Source organism: Siphateles boraxobius, unplaced genomic scaffold, assembly GCF_051911475.1.
Source record: "Siphateles boraxobius isolate OS27281-9 unplaced genomic scaffold, OSU_SipBor_1 20, whole genome shotgun sequence".
NCBI lineage: Eukaryota > Metazoa > Chordata > Actinopteri > Cypriniformes > Leuciscidae > Siphateles > Siphateles boraxobius.
In genome coordinates this window covers 17,321,997-17,345,567 of record NW_027508811.1, presented here as the reverse complement: position 1 = coordinate 17,345,567, position 23,571 = coordinate 17,321,997, and the positions used below count along the sequence as shown (strand labels likewise).

Below are 23,571 nucleotides of genomic sequence, written 5' to 3'. Positions count from 1 at the left end.
TCCTATAATCATCTGTTAGTACTGAAGATTGCAGGAGCGGCGTCTCTTCTTTCTTCACCTCAGTGAACGCAAACCTCAGTCAGACCTCACCATGGGAGGGGTGTCAGTCGTGTCGTTGGACTTTTAGAAGTTTACACAATATTGTTTTGTTCTATCTGATCATTATCAATGTTTCTACTTCTGGAACATATATTTATACGCATTTTGAGGCGGGAAGGCGTCCCACTTGTCTCTTGACTCCCTGTATGCCCGCGAAGAAAGATGATGGGACAGTTGTGCTGGATGTATGGTCAATGACAGGATGGATATCACTGGGATCCTCTCTATCGCTGTTGTATTTCGTTTCTCTATCGGTGTCTATGGCGAGGTATGTAAACTCAGTTTGCTATCACTAATAAGTTCTTAGTCAGCTCACAAACAGTCAAACTGACTGTGATTTATTTATTGACGCGTTCCTTTGGTTTTAGGAGTTCAGACGGCGAAAAAAAGCTGCTTTTTAGGCTAGCCTAAATACGTGTACAGAAATGGTTTTTTGTTTTTGTTTTACTAGTCTGTAATATGAGATTGTAGCTATATTTTTGTTCTGTTAAATGAGTAGTTAGAATGGAAGTCGACACGCGAAAGATTTACAATTTTGATCCTGCATTTTATTATGACTCTTTTTGACGTTGTCACTGTGACTTTAACGCCGTGTATCATGTGAAAGTGTGTGGTGATTGTTACAGAAGGAATTATGCAGTCTTTGTTCGTGTGTGTGTGTGTGTGTGTGTGGCTGAGGTGTACTTTGCCCCGAATACATTTAATCTATTTAAAGTATCTAAATAATAATCACGAGATAATGAGAGCCGTGCATATGCATATTTACACGTCCCTTATGTAAAACTGTAAAATAAAACATTAAACCAGTCTAAGTGGGTTTGCTGGTTTCAGATGGTTTAAGATGATCTTCAGCTGCATGGTCTGCTCTGGCCTGACAAACTGAAAATTGTCCAAAACCCCAATACACCAGTCAACATCGGTTACTTGAAAGCCACTATGTTAAGATGTTTCAGCAGGAATATGAATAAACAAAACATTCATGAAAATTAAAACAGAACATAATGACTTGGGAGAATATACTAAAGCCTTACATAGGCTATCCTGTGCAAGCTGAGTACACCAGACAACCAAGCTTAACCCTTCTTTTGTCATCGGGTCATTTAGGTTTTGGTATTGGTGTAAGGCTTTGCGGCATTTTCAAGAACATCTAAACTAAAACATTTAGAGCAAATGTTCAGTTATATATAGTGTTTAGTGTTTAATATTTTATATTAAGGCCTGGTTTCACAGACAGGTTTTAGTTTAATTAGAACATTTAAATAGCTTTTGTAAACATGCCTTACAAAAAAATACTGGTGTGCATCTTGAGACAAAACGTTTTTTTAGGGCAATAGGACAGTTAACGTATACTTGCTGTAGTTTTTTGTCTTAGTTGTTACCCAAGTCTGAAGACTTGAGAAACTTGCATCTTATTTGTACTTAGACCCGCTTGTACACTGCAAGCGTCCTCTCCCATCGTTTGCTTGAAGTTTAGTGAGGAATGAGGATGAGAGAAAAGTGTGATGCTCATTCCCTTCATCACACACCCAGTCTCACAGTAGCAGCAGTCACATAATGGCTTGATGGTCATGAAAGTGTTCTTTGATCTAAGCTGCAGTACTGCTAAAGCATAACTGCTCCACACTATTAACTCATGTCTTTGTGACATTTTCCTGTCGTAAACAACGGATACCTTTAATAGCCTTCCTCTAGGGAGAAAACCTCTGACTAGGGCTGACAGATGGTTTTTGGGAACATGTAACTCAAACAAAACAAATAAAATGGTATAAAAAGGCTGTATCCTGTGTTTAAGTCGAAATTCATGTCTAGCCATTATTATTATTCACTTCATTTATTTGTTATGCCCTTACAAAAGTGTTTTTACACAGAAAGTTTTTTATTGGCATGTGGCTCCATGAAGAATCTTTAACATCCAAGGCTCCTTTCCATTGCACCAAAGTTACTTTTTAGTTGAAAAGTCCTTTAGATTATTAAAATGTTCTTCAATCTAAAAAATGTTTCTTTAAAGATTCTTTGAAGAACCAAAAAATGGTACTTCTATCTATGGTATAGCTGCAAAACCCCCCTTTTGGAACCTTTATTTTTAAGAGTGTGATACCGTGAAGGTATCAGATTGGACCATGATACTTTTTTATATATTAAACAAAATACCAATACCAAAATGATATACCAAAATGAATAACAAATGATTACCCATTCATTTCACAGGTAATTCAAAGAATATAAGACACTATTTTTTTTTATTGTTTTTATTGTTTTAACTTATTGTTTTTATGTGTGTTGGTATGGGTAATATGGATGAATACAGTTTGTACAGAACATGTCCAAAAAAACTACATGTCCTTGTTACTTTTTATTTTAATTTTATTTTTTTACTTTTTGGTTAGTGAAAGAAGAAAACTGACTGTTGTTGTTTTGTTTTCATAGGCAAGACAGAGCGCTGTGTACCTAAATACCCTGCAGAGCTCAGGTAGGCACTCACATGCATTTACAAGTCTATATTTTTCACTATTTCTTAAAGGTTAAATAAAAGTGCAAGCTGGAAACCTATTTGGTTTCTTAACGAGATTTGGTGATATACCAGCATCTTTTTGTGAGAACATTTGCTTGGGAAATTAAATCATGGCACCTAATTCAGGCACACACTCATTGGTTGCAGCTGAAATGTCACTGTATTTTGTTCTCGTAAAGAGCATCTCTTTCAGTGCCAATAACCACATCCCTGCTTGCCACTGTATTTAATCAACATCAACTGATGCAAAAACACTTGACTGTCAAGAGATATATTTTTCTAAGTTAAGATAAGTTTCCCTACGGCAGAGTTAAAGAAATACTCAACCACAACAATCGCTTCTCCAACAAGATTGCCATGGAGAGAAACACAATATTCAATGTGCTTGTAATATGAGTAAAGCACAAACACTTACTGATGACAGTGAATGGATTTGAGGCTACTGTGGCATTGATGGGCTTTGAGGAGTCACTAATTTGAGACTGAATGCCCCGCTGTTTTTGCATATTACACGTGTCATATTCATGTTCTGTGAACTTTATTGCTTTCCTTGCCTTCCAAGTCTGGACAGGTTTGTGCGCTGACATCCCTAGGGCAGGATGCTGAAATATACTCAACCTTCCTACAGAACCGTCAACCTACTCCCAGTTCATGCTGGGGCAGTGTGAGATTCCTCTATGATTGCCTCATCTGTAGACTTATTTTACACAGGCCAGCAGTGTAAAACCACTTATATTTAGTCTCTTGTGATACCACCAGGAGTCTTGTTGGTGGTCTTTCTCGTGCTCTATAACTGTAACACTATGATAAATATGACTGGAACTCAACCCTGATGCTATTTCAGCAAATTGCTTTACTGTATGTACAGACCGACATACAGTGTGGAACCTGAGCTCTCACGAGACGAGACGTGAGTGTCTGCAAGAAAAGATTTTAGACTGTTGAACTATTAACCTGCCAATGCAAATATTTATAATGGCGAAAATATTTTTAAATTGGAAACATCAACAATCAAGTCTCTTTTTCATATTTTTGCTCATATACTATATTAACACAGTGTGTATGGTGTTTTATCATTGACTAGCTATGCAATGCACATATTTATGATACTGAAATCCACAATATATATCGGTACCAGTTATTGACTGATATTATCTTTTTTTTCATTTTTTGGCTATATATCTGGTATATACATATTGGTTATCAGCCATACCATGGAAATAATTATCAATATTTTATCATTAGATTATGGAAAGTTTTCTTTTTTGTTCGGTGAGATGTCAGATAGCCATGTCATCCTCCTCTGTTTCCTCTGCCTAAATTGAGATAATCATAATGGATGGACTGGATGTTTAAAAATGAATCACATTGGAAATCTAATACTGTTCACTGATGAAACATGTTTTTAATAAGATATGGAATGATACTGTGTGAGGTTTCTTTAGTACTTTGTTTACAGTTATATTTGGAATAATGTAGATAGAAGAGGACGACGTAATGGAGTTTCAGTTATGCTTTAGCTCTAATATGCTTATCTTGGCCATCAGTCTTTAAGTGCACTTGTCTCAGCTCAATAAGTCTAAAGTAATCTGCACAAGCAGGGCTAGGCTATGTGTCAGCTGGAAGTAGATTTGTATACGCATACAGGTGTAAGTACTTTTCTGGCGGAATGTTTGCTAGCATTTTGGCCCATAATACTCACAGTATGTGATTGTCTCATCTCTCTCTCCCTAAGGGTTTAGCACCTGCTTCTAAAGAGAGACTAGGGCACGATGTCCTCTGTTTGATCCTGCACAACAGGCCCATAAATTCTCAGGAGCTTTTTTTTTCTTTTTTTCTCAGAGCTGATCGATTCTATGGAAGATTGTTTCCGCCACAGAATTAAAAATAAAAAAGGTAATTGACTTTTTTATCTCACAATTCTAACTTTTTTCAATTCTAACTAATGTTTATATCTCGCAATTCTGACTTTGTAACATGCAATTGGGAGATATAAAGTCAGAATTGCATGATATAAAGTCGCAATTGCATGTTATAAAGTCAGAATTGTGAGAAATAGTAAGTCACAATTGCGTGTTATAAAGTCAGAATTGCGAGATATAAACAGAATTATAATATAAGTCATAATATAATATAAAATTATTTCTCGCAATTGTGTTTATATCTCGCAATTCTCACTTTATAACACTCAAGTGCGACTTTTATATCATGCAATTCTGACTTTATATCTTCGGAGATGTAAACTCGGTATTGTGATATAAAAATTTGCAATTATCTTTTAAAATGTTTTATTCTGTGGCGGAAACAAGCTTCCAAACGATTCTGACATGTATTTGTAGTGGATAAGTTTCCCTTTGATGAAACTATTGTTACTTGCCTAAACAAATGTTTGATATAATCTGAAATTATATGTGTTATGCTTTCAGAAAAACCTCTAATTGCATTAAAGAGCATCTCCTCCTTATTTCATTCTCTTTTATAAATGCCCCAAAGCACCCACTGAAGTGACTACTATACTTTTAAATATCCTTCTCTTGTGGTGGATGGAGTCAACGTCTGTCTCTTGTCTGAAAATATGTCAATACTCTAGTTAAGCTTGCATTTGGACAGTGGGCACAAAGCCCAGGATTTTCTCCCTTTCTAGTCACATTTCCAGAAAACCATTAGAGCACAGACTGGCAGCAAATAGGGAACTGCTTAAGCTATGGGTTGCTGTATTAAATGATTGTTTAAATGGTCACAAATTAATTTAACAACCCACACTAAATCATGAAATTAATTTGTTGTTTCTGGCTGCCTGCTACAGAGTAAATGTTTTAGAGAATGCTCTCTCACATGAGACTTGTCTAGAATAGATCACATAATTTGGTCACATCAATCCTCCAAAGGCACCATATTTTTTGTTTACTTTAATGGTTTTGATTAGAATCATTTGAAAAAAGGAGTTTCCTGATTGTGACTAACTGATGCAAGCAAGCAAAAGTAAATTAGTTATTTGAGTAATTCCGTTATATTAATTTGTTTGAAAATATATGACAAATATATGACACACACACACACACACACACACACACACACACACACACACACACACACACACACACACACACACACACACACACACACACACACACACACACACACACACACACACACACACACACACACACACACACACACACATACATACACATTGTATAACACATCACTACAAGGCATGTATCTGTGACTCATCGTAGTGGGTCCTCACAGGTCTTGCTGTTCCAGCAGTGCAGCAAGCCATCATTAGTATCTCACACTGCTGTTACTGTAGGGTTTTTTTCCTCATAGAAAAAAAGTTACATCATAAGAAAGCTAATAAGACCACCTTAGGTTTGCAACACTGCTGCTTTGACATAACACAAGGTTCTATCATGCACATTTTTTTCAGGCCAAGGATTTTAAAATGAGTTGAGCTTTATTTGCCACTGCATTAAAATATTATTTTATGCTCCATCAAGGGCATTATTCAAGTATGAATGCTGAATTTAACTTTAAATTGTGTCCATGATTCCCATAGGACATCTGTCCTGCTCTGAGGGCTTCACTGAGCTGGGTTATTACAATGGATCTGTGTCTCAGACAGACTCTGGCTCTTCCTGTCTAAAATGGACTGACTTTCCAGACTACATGCTGCAGTACCCTGATGGTGGGCTGGGGGACCACAACCACTGTAGAAATCCTGACCGTGCATCCAACCCCTGGTGCTTTTTCAGACAGAAGTCAGGAGCAATCGGATGGGCCTACTGCGACTGCCACCAGGGTGAGCATTCCTTGTTGTTGTTGTTTTAATTTTAATATCTTTTTGTTCCTTGAGTTTGGAGGAAGAGTAAGGGACCATTCACGCAAAAAAAAAAAAAAGCGAGACGCAGGTCAGTGGAATGTAAAAAAACATTTTGTGTGGACAGACCCTAAGTTTAAAAGTGACGAAAGCCATTTACAAACCAACCAACACATGTGCAAAACTATTTCTGACCTGAAGCTTGAAAATGATAAGTGTTATTATGCAAAAATGTTTCATCAGGTTGTTTCTTCAAAATGTTGAGCAGGTGTCACAGTCCTCGTCTACACCTGTCTGTCTTCGTCTGCACTACACTACCCAGTATCCTCCTTGTCTCCACACCTGAACTCACTCCCTCAATTACCCACCTGTTCCTCGTCTTTATTATCTGTGTCACCTGTCTTCACCTTGTTATGTTTGATCTGTGCTTGTATTTAGTTGGCTTGCTTCTGTTCAGTCTGTCTGGGTCGGTTCTTGTTTTAATGTTACTGTGGTTTTGGTGCGTGAGTTTTCCTTTGGCCTGATATCCTGCCTGTACGTGTTTGTTGTTTTCATATATATATATTCAGTGAACTGTTTGTATTGAAGCCTCCAGACTCAGCCTCCACCTTCAACCCTCACACACAGTGACAGAAGAACCGAGCAACAAAAATGAACATTCCTGCTGTGGCTCTCCTCTGCCTGGAACAGAAGGAACGCTCCCTGAAATCCCACACTAGGGATTTTCTGGAGCTGGCGAGCCTCACTCTCTATCCTCGCCACGATTTAGCCGATTGTGTTGAGTGGGTGCTGGTAAATAAGGATTCTTTTACCATCGACCTCGTAGAGCCTGCCAGCACCCCTCAACGCATTGCAGAGCCTTCACTGCTGGTCCCGTCCAGCCCTGAGCCTTCACCGCTGGTCCCGTCCAGCACAGAGCCTTCACCGCTGGAGTTAGATTTAATAGACTTTTTCACTGAGTCTTCACCGTTGGTTTCTGTCCAGCAAAGAGCCCTCACCACTGGTCCCGTCCAGTTAAGAATCTTCACCGCTGGTCCTCGTCCAGAATCCGAGGGAGTTGGATTTAATAGACTTTTTCACTGAGCCTTCACATTTAGTCCTGTCCAGCCCAGAGCCTTCACCGCTGACCCCGTCCAGCCCAGGGCCTTCACCGCTGGTCCCGTCCAGCCCAGATCCTTCACCGCTGGTCCCGTCCAGCACCGAGCCTTCGCCGCTGGTCCCGTCCAGCACCGAGCCTTCGCCGCTGGTCCCGTCCAGCACCGAGCCTTCGCCGCTGGTCCCGTCCAGCACAGAGCCTTCGCCGCTGGTCCCGTCCAGCACCGAGCCTTCGCCGCTGGTTCCGTCCAGCACAGATCCCTCGCCGCTGGTCCCGTCCAGCACCGAGCCTTCGCCCGCCGGTCCCGTCCAGCACAGATCCCTCGCCGCCGGTCCCGTCCAGCACAGATCCCTCGCCGCCGGTCCCGTCCAGCACAGATCCTTCGCCGCCGGTACCGTCCAGCACAGATCCCTCGCCGCCGGTCCCGTCCAGCACAGATCCCTCGCCGCCGGTCCCGTCCAGCACAGATCCCTCGCCGCCGGTCCCGTCCACCACAGATCCCTCGCCGCCGGTCCCGTTCAGCACAGTTCCCTCGCCGCCGGTTCCGTCCAGCCCAGAGCCCTCGCCGTTGACGCCGTCCAGCCCAGAGCCCTCGCCGCTGACGCCGTCCAGCCCAGAGCCCTCGCCGCTGACGCCGTCCAGCCCAGAGCCCTCGCCGCTGACGCCGTCCAGCCCAGAGCCCTCGCCGCTGACGCCGTCCAGCCCAGAGCCCTCGCCGCTGACGCCGTCCAGCCCAGAGCCCTCGCCGCTGACGCCGTCCAGCCCAGCGCCCTCGCCGCTGACGCCGTCCAGCCCAGAGCCCTCGCCGCTGACGCCGTCCAGCCCAGAGACTTTTTCCCCGCTGGTTAAGGCCAGCCCAGAGACTTTTTCCTTGCTGGTTAAGGCCAGCCCAGAGACTTTTTCCCCGCTGGTTAAGGCTAGCCCAGAGACTTTTTCCCCGCTGGTTAAGGCCAGCCCAGAGACTTTTTCCCCGCTGGTTAAGGCCAGCACCGAGCCTTCGCCGCTGGTCCCGTCCAGCACCGAGCCTTCGCCGCTGGTTCCGTCCAGCACAGATCCCTCGCCGCTGGTCCCGTCCAGCACCGAGCCTTCGCCGCTGGTCCCGTCCAGCACCGAGCCTTCGCCGCCGGTCCCGTCCAGCACAGATCCCTCGCCGCCGGTACCGTCCAGCACAGATCCTTCGACGCCGTTCCGTCCAGAACAGATCCCTCGCCGCCGGTCCCGTCCAGCACAGATCCCTCGCCGCCGGTCCCTTCCAGCACAGATCCCTCGCCGCCGGTCCCGTCCACCACAGATCCCTCGCCGCCGGTCCCGTTCAGCACAGTTCCCTCGCCGCCGGTTCCGTCCAGCCCAGAGCCCTCGCCGTTGACGCCGTCCAGCCCAGAGCCCTCGCCGCTGACGCCGTCCAGCTCAGAGCCCTCGCCGCTGACGCCGTCCAGCCCAGAGCCCTCGCCGCTGACGCCGTCCAGCCCAGAGACTTTTTCCCCGCTGGTTAAGGCCAGCCCAGAGACTTTTTCCTTGCTGGTTAAGGCCAGCCCAGAGACTTTTTCCCCGCTGGTTAAGGCTAGCCCAGAGACTTTTTCCCCGCTGGTTAAGGCCAGCCCAGAGACTTTTTCCCCGCTGGTTAAGGCCAGCCCAGAGTCTTCGGGTGCTTCTCATTTCTTATTTCTGCATCCTCGTTTCCTTCCCTCGCTTCCTTTCCTAGCGTCTCAACTCCACCCCCTGTAGGTTGTGAGGGAAGGACGCAAGGAAAGAAAATGGGGATGGAGGAATCGAATGAAAGCTTTTTTTATACATTGGAATACTTGATCACTGGAGCGTCACTTCATAGCGTCATCAGCAGCGCTCAAAGGATCAAAGGAATAAATTCAAATTATTGTGAACGATGTGAAGGGGGAGGAGAATGTATACGTGTGTCACGTTTAGTCAATAAAACACTTCCGCATAGGATACACCTGTGTATCCTCGCTCATAACTCCTCTGAAAGCCTCCTCACTCCTCGATCCTCGACTCCTCGCGGTGCAATTAGAGAATTGAGATGTCCTTCAAGATGGCTGTGCTTGATCGGTTTCCGGGTCATAGGATGGAGGACAGAGGAGACGAGGAGGGATATTGAGAAGCACCCTTCTTCACCGCTGGTTAAGGCCAGCCCAGAGACCTTTGCACCGCTGGTTCCGACCAGCCCAGAGACCCCTTCACCGCTGGTTCCGTCCAGTCCAGAGACTCCTTCTCCGCTGATTCCGTCCAGCCCAGAACATTGTGCTGACCCTGTCACTCTCCCCATTAATTTTTTTTGGGGGGGCCATAGACCGCAAGGGCCCAAGGCCACCAGAAGGGTCTTCACTGCCACGGCCGCCCGAAGGGTCCACACCGCCGCGGCCGCCCGAAGGGTCCACACCGCCGCGGCCGCCCGAAGGGTCCACACCGCCGCGGCCGCCCGAAGGGTCCTCACCGCCGCGGCCGCGCGTAGGGCCTGCTCCGCCCTGGCAGTCTGCTCGTCCTGCTCCGCCCTGGCAGTCTGCTCGTCCTGCTCCGCCCTGGCAGTCTGCTCGTCCTGCTCCGCCCTGGCAGTCTGCTCGTCCTGCTCCGCCCTGGGAGTCTGCTCGTCCTGCTCCGCCCTGGCAGTCTGCTCGTCCTGCTCCGCCCTGGCAGTCTGCTCGTCCTGCTCCGCCCTGGCAGTCTGCTCGTCCTGCTCCGCCCTGGCAGTCTGCTCGTCCTGCTGCCCGCCCTGGCCGGCGGCACGCCCTGCTCCTTCCTGGAGGTTTCCTGATCATGATCAGCCATGCCCTCGTCAGCCTCCAGGGCGCCTACCCCCCCACCCCATTGATGTTCTACGGCGCGAGGTCGCGCCATTGTGAAGGGGGGCGTTATGTTACAGTCCTCGTCTGCACCTCTCTGTCTTCGTCTGCACTACACTACCCAGTATACTCCTTGTCTCCACACCTGAACTCTCTCCCTCAATTACCCACCTGTTCCTCGTCTTTATCATCTGTGTCACCTGTCTTCACCTTGTTATGTTTGATCTGTACTTGTATTTAGTTGGCTTCTGTTCAGTCTGTCTGGGTCGGTTCTTGTTTTAATGTTACTGTGGTTTTGGTGCGTGAGTTTTCCTTTGGCCTGATATCCTGGCTGTGCGTGTTTGTTGTTTTCATATATATATATATATATATATATATTCAGTAAAATGTTTGCATTGAAGCCTCCAGACTCAGCCTCCTCCTTCAACCCTCACACACCGTGACAGCAGGCTGGTTATCGTTACAGATATTATTTCAGTCTAGCATGACTCTCCCATGGATCGTTTTAGACATCAGAGATATACTGTGACCAGCTAAGTTATAATTAGCTAAATTATGCACTGAATATGTTCTAGACATTAAATGTACCCACAGACTGGTATATCTGACAAACGTGTGAGCTAATTATGATTCATCTTTATTATTCTCAAAATAATTACCTAACTGTATGTATGTACCGTGCCTAGCATAAGTGAACAACATACCCATGCTAAAGTTGACTAAAAAGAGATTGGCATGGGCCACTTTCCATAAGATCATCTCTCAATGCAAATCAAACCAGCTATTAGCCTACATGAAATTGCACCATCCCAATCTCTAGGTATGGTGAAGGGAATGTGATGATGTGGGGCTTTTTTAATTCCAAAGGCCAAGGGAACTTTATCAGGGTGCATAGTATCCTGGATCCCTGAAACAACTGGCCTTTAAAAATAAAAATATGCCAGCCTCTATGGGAATTTAACATAGGGGTGTCCTGACTTGCACAACCTTTATTTTAAGGAAGAACATTTATTTATTTACGATAAATTATTCATTCAATAAGAAAATTGGTGTCCTTAAAGGTTGGATTTTTCCTCTTTTTTAAATAAGGCATTAAGATCAATTTCCAAAAGATGATTTTTATTCCTCTTTTTAGTCAACTTTAGCATGGGTGTGTTCACTTATGCTATCCACTGTAAGTATGTATAGGTTTATTTACATGTTTATTTATTTATTTTAGGTTTAATTTTATTTAGGTCTATTTGCATAGAGGCAGTACAAAAGCATAAACAATATGCATTGTACATAAAGATTGAAGCACAAGCTAATTAATCCTTTTTTAATCCTTTAAATACAAATGGGTTACTGGAATACACTCATTCCATATCAAATCAGTTGTCATTACATTTCAAATAGCTGCTGTACATACATACAGTAAATAAGAGAAACAACCAGAATATTCAAAAATGAAGAAAATAAAATAACGTTTGGGGCTGTAGCGCATGGTCGCTGGTGGCTCTAGTCTTGCTACATTTGACATTGAAAAAGGTCTTACTGTACCGTGCTGTTTGTGTCCTGGTGAGTATTTGTGTCATAGCTGTCATATTAGCGTAGGTGTTGTACAGAAATCGATTGCCATATTTATTATGGCAGTCAGCACACAACCACAGTCAAGGATTCTCTTTGTCCTCTCTTTTTATTAGACTCTATTCATCTTCCCCTGTCTATGCATTTACTGTCTAATATTCAGACTCACGTCCCTCATGTGTATTTGTTACTCTGTATTACTCCCATTCTGAAAGTGTCTGTTCATTCTCTGGTTCTCTATGTGCTGGTCTGTCATCATCACCTGCCTGTGTCTGTGGTTCGTTCCTGTGATTATCTCTGTCTGCCTCTCTCCTCCTTTTCTTTTCAATGTAATTAACACTGAACACAGTTACAGACTCAAACAATTAGTATGTATTTAAATTCATGTCTGTGAGCATGGCGTCTGGCAGCAAGATAATAATTTGCAAGACACAGTGTCTTATGTGATAATTCTGTAATACTTATAGAGAGTTGATTCACAGAGTCTGTAGATGTAAATGGGTGATAGTGGGGTAAGCTGTGCCACTTTTACTTAAGTTGTCCTCTAGTCAAGGAGAAAGAAGACAGGGGTTAAAGCTAATTATATTTCAGGATGTCTGCTCTCCACTGAATAGAAATAAGACAGTATCTGCAACAATAAGAAAATGGAGAATTAGATTTCTCAAAACATAAAAAGCATTTAACACAGCTTACCCCTATTAGGGGTATTATACAAAGGGGTAAATATATATATATATATATATATATATATATATATATATATATAAGTAACGGGTGCATAGGGACGAGGCAGAGAGAGAATCCAAGTGACCAAAAAGTCAAAGATAAAAACACAGATAATCCAGACCAGGAAACAGGCAAATAGTCCACACGAACACAAATATTTCACATTATCACATTGAATTGAATGTGATAATCTTGTACCATATTGATGTAAAAATACAAAGAGAAAAAAAAATCAATTCTTTATCAACAATATGAAGTGCATTAAATATTAAAGTCGGAATATCAGAATATATATTAATGTTATATATCACGTCAGGGTTTCCCAAACAGTGGTTCTTGAAGGAACTGCAAGGGGTTTGAGAATTTAATGAAAAGCAAATAAGCAATTAAATCATAAAAATGTAGGATTAAAATCAATCAATCAAAATAAAACGCTTATTAAGAAAGATTCAATATCTTATTTGTTTACCTGCATGCCATGCGGCCATTAACCGACATCATAGAAACAAGAACTTAATTTTTTTACTTATTATTATTATTAATATTATTATTATTGACTTTATTTTATTATTGACCTAACTATATATATATTCAAGGGAAAGTTAAATGTTTTGTTTTGCATAAAAATCTCTGAATGTGTTAGATTCTGCAACTATTCCTCCAGGTGAGGCTCGGTTGGTGGGGGCTTCGTCTAATAAAAGTGGTCGTCTTGAGGTTTACCTGAATGGCCGTTGGGGAGCAGTGTGTGACATTCACCTGACTGATCGAGATGCCAGTGTGATCTGTAGACAACTGAGGCTTGGGTATAAGCTGCAAACTCTATTCATTATCAGCTAGAGGCTCTGTGCTGATTAACGCTCAGTATGTGCTCTCATTGCCTGCTAACTCCCCAACAGTGAAATCGGCACTGCACTTCGGCACTCTTACTTTGGACCTGGATCTGGTCTCTTCCACTTTGAACGTCTTGGCTGCCATGGCAATGAAGATTCTCTGCTGAAGTGCCGGAGCCGGAAATATGTCTCCGGCGACTGTAACCATGGCAATGAGGCCGGAGTGGTGTGTGCTGTTCCAGAGGGTAAGTTCGTTTTTTCATTTGAGTGGGGTATTCTCCTGTATATATATATATATATATATATATATACTTTCAATTTTGATCCATTTAATGCATGAAAAAAAGTATTCATTTTCTTTCACTTTAATTCACTTCAACTTTTGAAAGGTATATAAATATAGATGTACATTTAGATATAGATATATAGGGCCTATATAGATGTAGATGTAGATATAGAGAGAGAACAAATGCAAGTTAGGAAACACTATCTTTGTCACATGCTGTCAATTAAATTTCTCAGATTCACAGTTTATAATGCAATAGCTGAGCTTCCTGTTTCTGCTGATCGTACTCCTGTTCAAGATATATTTTCAACAGTGTTTTAGTGTGGAAAAGCCTTCTGTGGAGCTAAATGAAGACAGAATTTATGACAGACAGAAGCAGAGTCATAAACCGTGCGCCTGTTATAATGGGACAGTTTGCTAGAACAAGGTCAGGTATATTTAGCGAGAGCTGTGAATTATTCACACAGAAACATTATGAAGGAGAAAGCAATCTGAGATCTCTGAGGCTTTGCCAAGGGTTCTTACACGTCCCCATCATTTACCACGCACACATACATGCTACTAAGCATTATGCCATATGTGGGAGACATATATCTTATAAAAGTATCTCTACTGATGCATATAGCAGAGTTTTAAGCTTCTGCTCTCAAGATAGTGTGAAAGATTTCACTTATTATTTTGTCCTAATCATTCTCTGCTGCAGTAAATGAATTATGGGTTGATTGGACTGTTTTTCTTAGGTAATGGTGCCCCCCTGAGGCTCGTGGGAGGCCTCGAGGATTTTGAGGGGCGTGTGGAGGTATACCATAACGGGAGGTGGGGTACTATCTGTGATGACCAATGGGATGATGTTGATGCTGAAGTGGTTTGCAGACAGTTGGGGTTGGGGTAAGAAATATGTTATCATATGTATCCTTTTTGATGCCAAAGACCCCAAATATGACTTCATGAATAAAATCCCATTTATACTATAGTGTGTGTTTTTTTAAGAAAGACAACTTAAATGTAATAATAATTAAATAAGATTAAATCATTTTCATATTTAATTTAACTTCCAATTATATATATATATATATATTAAAATAAATAATATTATCTGGAAAATATTTATTTCCTATTAAGTTGACAGATTGGATTTTATTGCATACCTTTCACTCTGAGGCTGTAGATAAAAATGAAAATACATTTGTTAAATTCAATATCTTAAGTTAAAACGTTAACTTTGACAGTCCTAAAAAATACATTTAGTAAAAATAAAATAAAAAAAACTCAAATTTTCCATGATCTGCCTTGTGGCTTTCCATTTGAAAAAACAACAACCTTATCTTATAAGCGTGAGTACGAGGATATATTCCAAGTTCTTCTAATGTAGCTTGAAAGTTTTTGTAAGTAAGGACATCCTCAGGATGTTACTAACTCTTTTCTGTTTAGATAATATTTATAAATGTTTTGCTTTGAGCTGGGAGACACTGATGATGTCATGCACAAATCGGAGTGCGTCCTTTTTTACGCACTAGCACAGTGAGTGAACTTTATTAATATAGATGAATGGAAGGAGTGCATGAATGATTGATGGGGTGCAGGGATTCACTCCATGAATCTGCAGTGGGATCGAAAGCAACTGATTTTACCCTTCACCATCCATCTAAAACATTTTTTCTGTTCTGTTTTCTGTTACCACCATAGACACACACGCACACACAGACTCAAATACTTTGCTGTGTTCACTTTCTACTACACTTCTCAATATCCTCTTCTGTACATTATATATATATATCAATAATGATTATCTTGAATGCCTTTGCATTGTAACTATCATTACATATAACTGAACTAATATGGTACCTCTGTATCTTTCTCACCCCTAGTTATAATCATAAATGTATACTATTTTTCAAAAGTTTAAAGAAGTCTCTTTGGCTCACCAAGGCTGCATTTACTTGATCAAAAATACAACAATTGTGCCATACAATTGTAATATTACACTTTAAGTAACTATTATTTATTGTAATATACTTATAGTTAAATTTATTGTTGGCTAACAAAGCTGAATTTTGAGCATCCATTAAGGCCCGTTCACACAAAGAACAAGAACTATAACAAATATAAAGTTTTAAAAATCATTCTAAATGTAAAATATTGGCAGAGCCCACGCTACAACTATAACAATACCGACACTGAGAAACAAGATCATTGGACTCACTTTCACAACGATTTTTACAAGTTAATCAGAATCCATCATGCTTTAAAGAGCTTGAGCATTTAAAGCGTCAGACAATAAAACTGCAGCATGTGCATAATAAACAAAACAAGGTTTTGCGTTTGTGGGGATTCTTATATAGTTATCGTTATAGTTATCTTTAAAGTTATTGTTCTTTGTGTGAATGGGGGAACTTGGTGGTTACTCCAGTTTAAGTGTCACATGATCATTTAAAAATCATTCTGATTTGGTACCCATTTTCTTATTATTATCAATGATGAAAACAGTTTTGCTGCTCAATGTTCTTGTGGAAACCATGATAAAAAAAAATTTCAGGCTTTGATGAATAGAAAGTTCAAACAACATTTTGAAATACTTTTGTTTTGTAAAATTGAAATGTCTTTACTGTCATGTTTGATTGATTTAATGCATCCTTTATGAATAAAAGTATTCATTAAAAAAAAAAAAAAAGAGTACTGACCCCAAACTTTTGAAAAGGAATGTGTTGTTTATTTTTAGTGGTGTACCAAAGGCGTGGACATGGGCACACTTTGGGAAGGGCACTGGGCCTATCGTACTAGATGGTGTGCACTGCACAGGAAATGAACTGTCTCTTGAGGAATGTCCTCATGCGCCCTGGGGCCGGCACAACTGTGACCACATGGAGGATGCTGGAGTGTCTTGTAACCCATTTACAGGTGAAGATGACATGAACTGTGTCAGACAACATCACTGCCCGTATGATAACACATTGAAAGTACTAGAGACCAAAAGTTCTGCCCCTTTTACCTTTATCACTTCATCTGTCTGTATAAGTGCATAGATTAAACATATCCATGCTAATGCTGCTGTAGATGGAGTGTTGCGGCTAGTAGGAGCTGATAGCCCATGGGAAGGACGCCTTGAAGTTTATTACGAGGGAGAATGGGGCACCGTATGTGATGACAACTGGACTGGACGTCACGCCCAGGTGGTATGTCGACAGCTGGGTTATCGGTAAGCTGATTGATACCATATTCCTAATGTAAATTTATGTAAGCATATGATGTGCTACTTTGAAGTAACTCAAAGCAGCACATTTTTGCATATTAGATGTTTTCAAGTTTGATTTGAGATCATTTGGTCTCAGGAAACCAGAAATCTATGACTATATAAGTGTTCTCATTTAGCCGTATGATCTGTTGCTGCAATACCGCTATTTGTCCAACAGAGGGCGTGCTGAGGTGGCTCCAGATGGGATGTATGGGGAGGGTACAGGGTTGATCTTGCTGGATGAGGTGAAATGTGAAGGGGGCGAGAGCTCTCTGCTGGATTGTGCTCATGGTCAGTGGGGGCAGCATGACTGCTCCCACAGTGAAGATGTGGGCATACGCTGTGAAAGAAAAGGACATAACAATGAAATTCCTGAAGTGGCTCCTGCCGCGGGTGCGTAAACTCCATGAAATTTTTTTTATTAGCTTTGTCATCGTCAAGAGTAACACAAAATCCTAACCAGATGTTACACAAGAAAAAACATTTTACACTTTTAAGAGCCCTCCAAAACAAATTGGATACTAGGAAACATCATCTTTTATAATATGGCATGTTTGCATATTTATATATGCTTATAAAAAACATTGTAACTTGAAGAACATGGTTAGAACATGGAGTAAAAAATATTGAAATCATCAGAAAGGGATTTATTTGCTCTGACATCAAATCTTCGTTAACATAATGTGATTTTAAAAGAATTATAATAAAAAACTATTTTCTGTCATTTCAGGCACCATGTTGACACCATATTGTAGGGTTGTATAACAAGAGTGCCCGTAAAAACATTCTTAGCCAATGAAATGCCTTTGTACCCCACGTGGGGGATATGATTTCACATAACATCATCCTTTAAAACAGAGAATGGAGTTGCATTGTAACTAATTATATATTAATTTTATTCTCATATATTCATCACTTGTTCAAGTCTATAGAGGCCCATCTTCTCTATGCTGTTTCTAGCTATGCTGTGGTTCCAGGTCCCCTGGTGAGGCTGGTGGATGGTGAGAGCCGTAAGGAGGGCCGCGTAGAGGTGTTTATTAATGGCCAGTGGGGCAGCGTGTGTGATGACGGTTGGAATGACATCAATGCTGCAGTGGTCTGCAGACAGCTAGGATTCATGTAAGCATGTTTCATGTGATCAAAGATCATCTCAAAATCTTCATACACTTACTTGTTCCTCTTTCCCCCTTTCAATATCAGTGGGGTCTCGAAGGCTCGCTCCATGGCTTATTTCGGCGAGGGCCAGGGACCCATCCATCTAGATAACGTGAAGTGCGTTGGAACAGAGGCTTCGTTGGGTGAGTGTTCGGCTGTAGGCCCGGACGCCCATGATTGCAGGAACAGTGAGGACGCAGGGGTCATCTGTGATTACACCACTGAACCTGTAAAGTACAGCGGCATGAGCAAGCAGGAATGTGGTTTGAGACCTAACACACAGAGGCGCAGGAGAAGGATCATTGGAGGAGACAAGTCTCTACGGTAATGGACGTCAGGGTTCATATTATTTGCTAACATTGTAACATCTGCATTGTTTTTATGAATCTCTGTATTTATTGTTGTTATTGTCTTATATTGCAATGTGGTCACTAGAGAACAACATATAATGTTTGTATATTTAAAGTTACATGAAAGTGACTACAAATTTACTGTATAATCATGTGTTTGATATTAAACAGCTGTTTTTAATTTAAAGGTATAGTTAACCAAAAATTGTAATTATTTCATCATTTACCCACCCTCATGTACTTCCAAACCTGTATTTCTTCCCTGGAACAAAAAAATAAGAGATTTTGAAGAATGTGCTGCCCACTCTTTTCCATATAATGAAATTAAGGTGGATTCTGGCTGTTCCAAAATGGTGTAATTCTTTGGTCCTTATCTTATCTATTAATTCAAAGTACACTATCTTTAAAAAGTTTATTTTTATTTATCAATAATCAAAAGTGACAGTAAAGACATTTATAATGTTACAAAAGATTTCTGTCAAATAAAGGCTGTTCTCTTGAACTTTCTATTCATCAAAGAATCCTGAACAAAATTGTCACATTTCCCGCTAAAATATTAAGCAGCAGTGTTTTCAAAATTGACAATATAAAGAAATGTTTCTAACAAATCAGCATGTTAGAATGATTTCTGAAGGATCATGTGACACTGAATACTGGAGTAATGATGCTGATAGTTCAGCTTTGCCAAAATATATTTAAACTATGAATCAGTTATTTTAATGTTAGTATTTCACAATGTTACTGTTTTACTTAATTTTTTATCAATACATATTAAACTTTAAAAACAATGATTAAGATGTTTACAATTGAAAGTTCAAGGTGACTGAAAATGTTTTGTTTTGGTGATTACACCACATTCAATTTTAATTTTCATTTACATTTTTATAAATGGTGTCTAAGTGTTAACCATATGAAACCAACACGAACACAAAGAGTACATTTCTTGGTACATGTATTTTAAACCATGTGTAACTGTCATGTAGTGGGGACTGGCCGTGGCAAGTATCTTTGTGGCTGAGGTCTCAATCGAAAGGCACACATCCACTTTGTGGGGCGACTCTCATCGATTCCTGTTGGGTCATTACTGCAGCTCATTGCTTCAAGAGGTGAGAGAGAGAATCTACTGACATCTAGTGGCTCTCCATAGAATGATGACCACTTTACGCTGTAACAATTGATGCCATTCATGACATCTTGGCAATAAATAAACATGCTGTGCATTAACATCTCTTTTTCAGGTTTGGTTCTGACCCCTCCCGTTATGTGCTGCGCCTCGGCGACTACCACACAGAGGAGAGGGACGACTTTGAGCGCACTCTCTCTCCTGAGCGCATCGTGATCCACAGGAAGTATAACAGCCAGGGCTGGGAGTATGATATTGCCTTACTGAAGTTGAAGGGGACAGATGGGAACTGTGTGGCCTTTAACCCGCACACTAATGCAGTTTGCCTCCCGGCTCACAGCAACAAGAGGGGCAAGAGGCCCATTGCCTGTGTTATTACCGGCTGGGGAATTACAGGTACTGCAAACTGAAACATATTCAAAGTGATTTGAATACACTGATGATGATTAATTGTTTCCTTTAGAATGGAAGACCTATGCTAATAATGCTGGGTAAAAAACAATATAAATAGGAATTATTTATAAACAGTATATAAAACAGAATAAGGAAAATGAAGATAAAAAACTATTTTAGCAAACAAATATTTACATGTGTAAATATTATAATATGACAATTAAAATACAATAACATTCAAAAGTTTGGGGTTGGTAAGCTTCTTTTTTTTATGTCTTATGCCCACCAAGACTGCATTTTTAAAATAGAATATACAGTAAAACAGTCATATTGTCAAATATAAAAAAAACTGTTTTCTATTTCAATATATATTTTTAAAAATGTAATTGAATTTGAAATGAAACTGAAACTGAAATTAATTTTCAGCAGCCATTGCTCCAATCTTCAGTGTCAGTGCCTCATGATCCTTCGGAAATCATTCTAATATGCTGATTTGCTGCTCAACAAATATTTCTATCGATGTTGTAAACAGTTTAAAACTGCTTAATATTTTTTCCTGAATTCTTTGCTGAATAGAAAGCTCAAAAGAACAGTATTTCAAGAGGAAAATCTTTTGTAACATTATTTGTATCATGACATCTCTCAGAAGATTTTTAGCATGGTAATCCACTGCAGCAGCAATTCAGCATTGCAGACAATGTTAATGTATTTGGTCTAAATCCTGAATTGCTGCTGCTGTTGATTATTGCTGCTGAGGAGCAAGTACAGGAACTTGCTACTGCCAATATATACACGACACACTGCTGTGAGTATGTAATCAATTTAATGCATCCTTGCTAAATAAAAGAATGTAAAAGTAGTACATCTTACTGACCCCAAACCTTTGAATGGTACTGTATATTTGTATATTTATTTACATACATTGACTTTTTTTTTTAAAGGTTTAGAGATGCTTATTTTTTTTCTCTTCTTGTATTAGACTCTGAGTATTCCCGAACACTACTGCAAGCCTGGGTTCCATTACTGCCCTCTTTGAAGTGTAAAAAACGCTACGGCAGTCGCTTTACCAGCCGCATGTTGTGTGCCGGGAGCTTGTCGAACCATCGGCGTGTGGACAGTTGTCAGGGTGACAGTGGGGGTCCCCTGGTGTGCCAGGGCGATGGTGGGCACTGGATGCTCACAGGAATCATCTCCTGGGGTCATGGCTGTGGCGACCCCACCTATCCTGGTGTATACACACGGGTCGGCCGGTTCCTGAAGTGGATTGAGAAAGTCACCCACAGCCCTGCCAAAGCGTGATGTTATCGCAGTGTTGACATTAAAGCCACTTATTGCATTGTATAAATATATATTATGTATGAAGGGATCACCAGCTGGCCATTAGGTTTAAAGCAGGTTTGATTTCGTTTTTGGTGTTGCACATTTTACCACTTGCGCCATGCCATTTCAGTTCCATTTCTGTACACTTGAAACGTTCATGAACATGCATAAGAACGTAAAGCCACAAATGTATGTTTTTGAGGGACAGCTGCATTAAGTGAGTGGAGTTTTCCAGGACTGAAAGGTCTTTGACAGATAAGCCTTTGTAAATATGTCATTTTGCACTAATCTGCATGCCAACAAAGTGGAGCATCTGTGGGAGGTCTGTGTTTTGGTCTGGCTTTTCTGGATTCTTAAATCAGTTCACATATTGCACTTAAACATATTTTGTTGAGCTGGAGTTCATTAAGGTAAGGAGTGGCATGCATATATGTAAAGATTTATCAACATTCCACTTGTATGTTGGTTATGTGTACTCTTGTTGAAGGTATGTAGGGTACGACTATCATTATACGAGCTTACAATTCAGAGTAAACAGTGTCAGTTTATTTATACATATAACATCTTTCAAAAGCCCCTACCAAAGAAATTTAATAATATCAGTGAAATGAAGCATTGGACTGTTAATCGGCTGGATGACATTGGGACATGGTGATTAACAAAATATGAGATGGGAGCAAAAACTATATACAGTGCTTAGCATAAGTGTACACACCCATGCTAAAGTTGCCTAAAAAGAGGATTAAAAAAAATTATCTTTTGGAAATTGATCATAATGCCTTGATTAAAAACATGAGGAAAAATCCAACCTTTAAGCACACCAATTTTCTTTGTGAATAAATAATTTATTGTAAATAAATAAATGTTCTTCCTTAAAATACAGGGTGCATAAGTCAGGACACCCCTACGTTAAATTCCCATAGAGGCTGGCAGATTTTTATTTTTAAAGGCCAGTTATTTCATGGATCCAGGATACTATGCATCCTGATAAAGTTCCCTTGGCCTTTGGAATTAAAATAGACCCACATCATCACATACCCTTTAATAGAGATTGGCATGGGGCACTTTCCATAAGATCCTTTCTCAATGCAAATCAAACCAGCTATTAGGCTAACTGAAATAAAACCATGCCATGGAACCATGGAAAGGCATTAAGATCAATTTCCAAAAGATGATTTTTTATTCCTCTTTTTAGTCAACATTAGCATGCTAATTTCACTTATGCTAAGCACTCTAAATGCTTTTGCGTTCGCTTGAAAAACTAAATACTATGATGTGGATGGAAAATGCAATATTTCAATGCTTTTGTGATTGAACGCAAACTTCCTCGGAGGAACGCAATACTTTGCAAAAGAACCCAAAAGTGTTGTGAGCGAATGTAAATGTATTGAAATATAATTATTTCTCCTATCTCATATTTTTTTCACCACCTTAGCCTTAGGGGCTTTGTAGTATGTTGTAGTAGGTAAAAATGACAATACAAAAGACTAATATCCAGGGCAACAGACTTTAAAACCTAAAACTGTATATTTTTCATATTTATTTCACATATGGTCAGAACCTGGTGCTGAAAAGTATATTATGTCATCTGTTATCATTTTCTGTCTGTCATTATATTGCATGGAAGTTGTGTTAAAGGGGCTTGAGTGATGTTGTTACATTTGCTCCCTGCAGTGTTCAGGTTTTTGTATTTATTTACATAAGAAGATATAGACGTACAAATTCATTGTTTCTCAAGAATTTCTGAATTAGGCATAGACAGAAAGAGAGATGGAGAAGACCACTTTAGTAATTAGTCAAGTGATAAAGTACAATTCCATGTAGTCCATTCTGTTCAAATTATTTAGATGTTTTGGTTCTTGATACTTTATGAACAGTATGTTTTTCATCAATCCCAAACAGAAACTTTGATGTAATTATGTACAAATGTATAGGTGGTTAGTATGCCAAATTTAGCCTCGTTTAAACCAGTTTAGAAAAACTGTGAACAGTCAAATGATTTGACATCAAATGTACCAAACATAACATGGAAACAATGGGTTAAACGCATGTCCTTCTCTCTACTTAATTTTCTAGTTCTGAGAATGATGATTGGAAAGCAAAAACAAGCAAATCAAAATGCATAGTCTATATTAATCATTTATCTTAAATTGTGTTTGTATTAAATGTTTAAATTTTACATTGACTGCATTAACATTGGAACAGTTTGATTAAAAAATAAACATATTCTAATTCCTATGGTCTAATTCCACAGGCTTGATCCTACAC

At 40.3% G+C, this 23,571-nt stretch overlaps 1 protein-coding gene across 2 annotated transcripts; it reads left to right on the top strand.

The window, feature by feature from the left end:
• Positions 1–14: 14 nt before the first annotated feature.
• LOC143745215 (neurotrypsin) lies at positions 15–23,539 on the top strand. 2 transcript variants are annotated; one of them, XM_077237183.1, is made up of 15 exons: positions 18–367; positions 2,527–2,569; positions 4,454–4,507; positions 6,171–6,413; positions 13,279–13,417; positions 13,511–13,689; positions 14,471–14,618; positions 16,450–16,628; positions 16,785–16,926; positions 17,141–17,355; positions 17,940–18,081; positions 18,163–18,441; positions 19,451–19,573; positions 19,706–19,986; positions 20,963–23,539. In XM_077237183.1, exons 1-15 carry the CDS (start codon positions 287–289, stop codon positions 21,280–21,282), a joined length of 2,568 nt encoding a protein of 855 aa, XP_077093298.1. In that variant the 5' UTR covers positions 18–286; the 3' UTR covers positions 21,283–23,539. The 2 variants fall into 2 exon arrangements, with proteins under 2 accessions (XP_077093299.1, XP_077093298.1); XM_077237184.1 differs by lacking the exon at positions 4,454–4,507 and having other exon boundaries at positions 15–367.
• Positions 23,540–23,571: the final 32 nt, after the last annotated feature.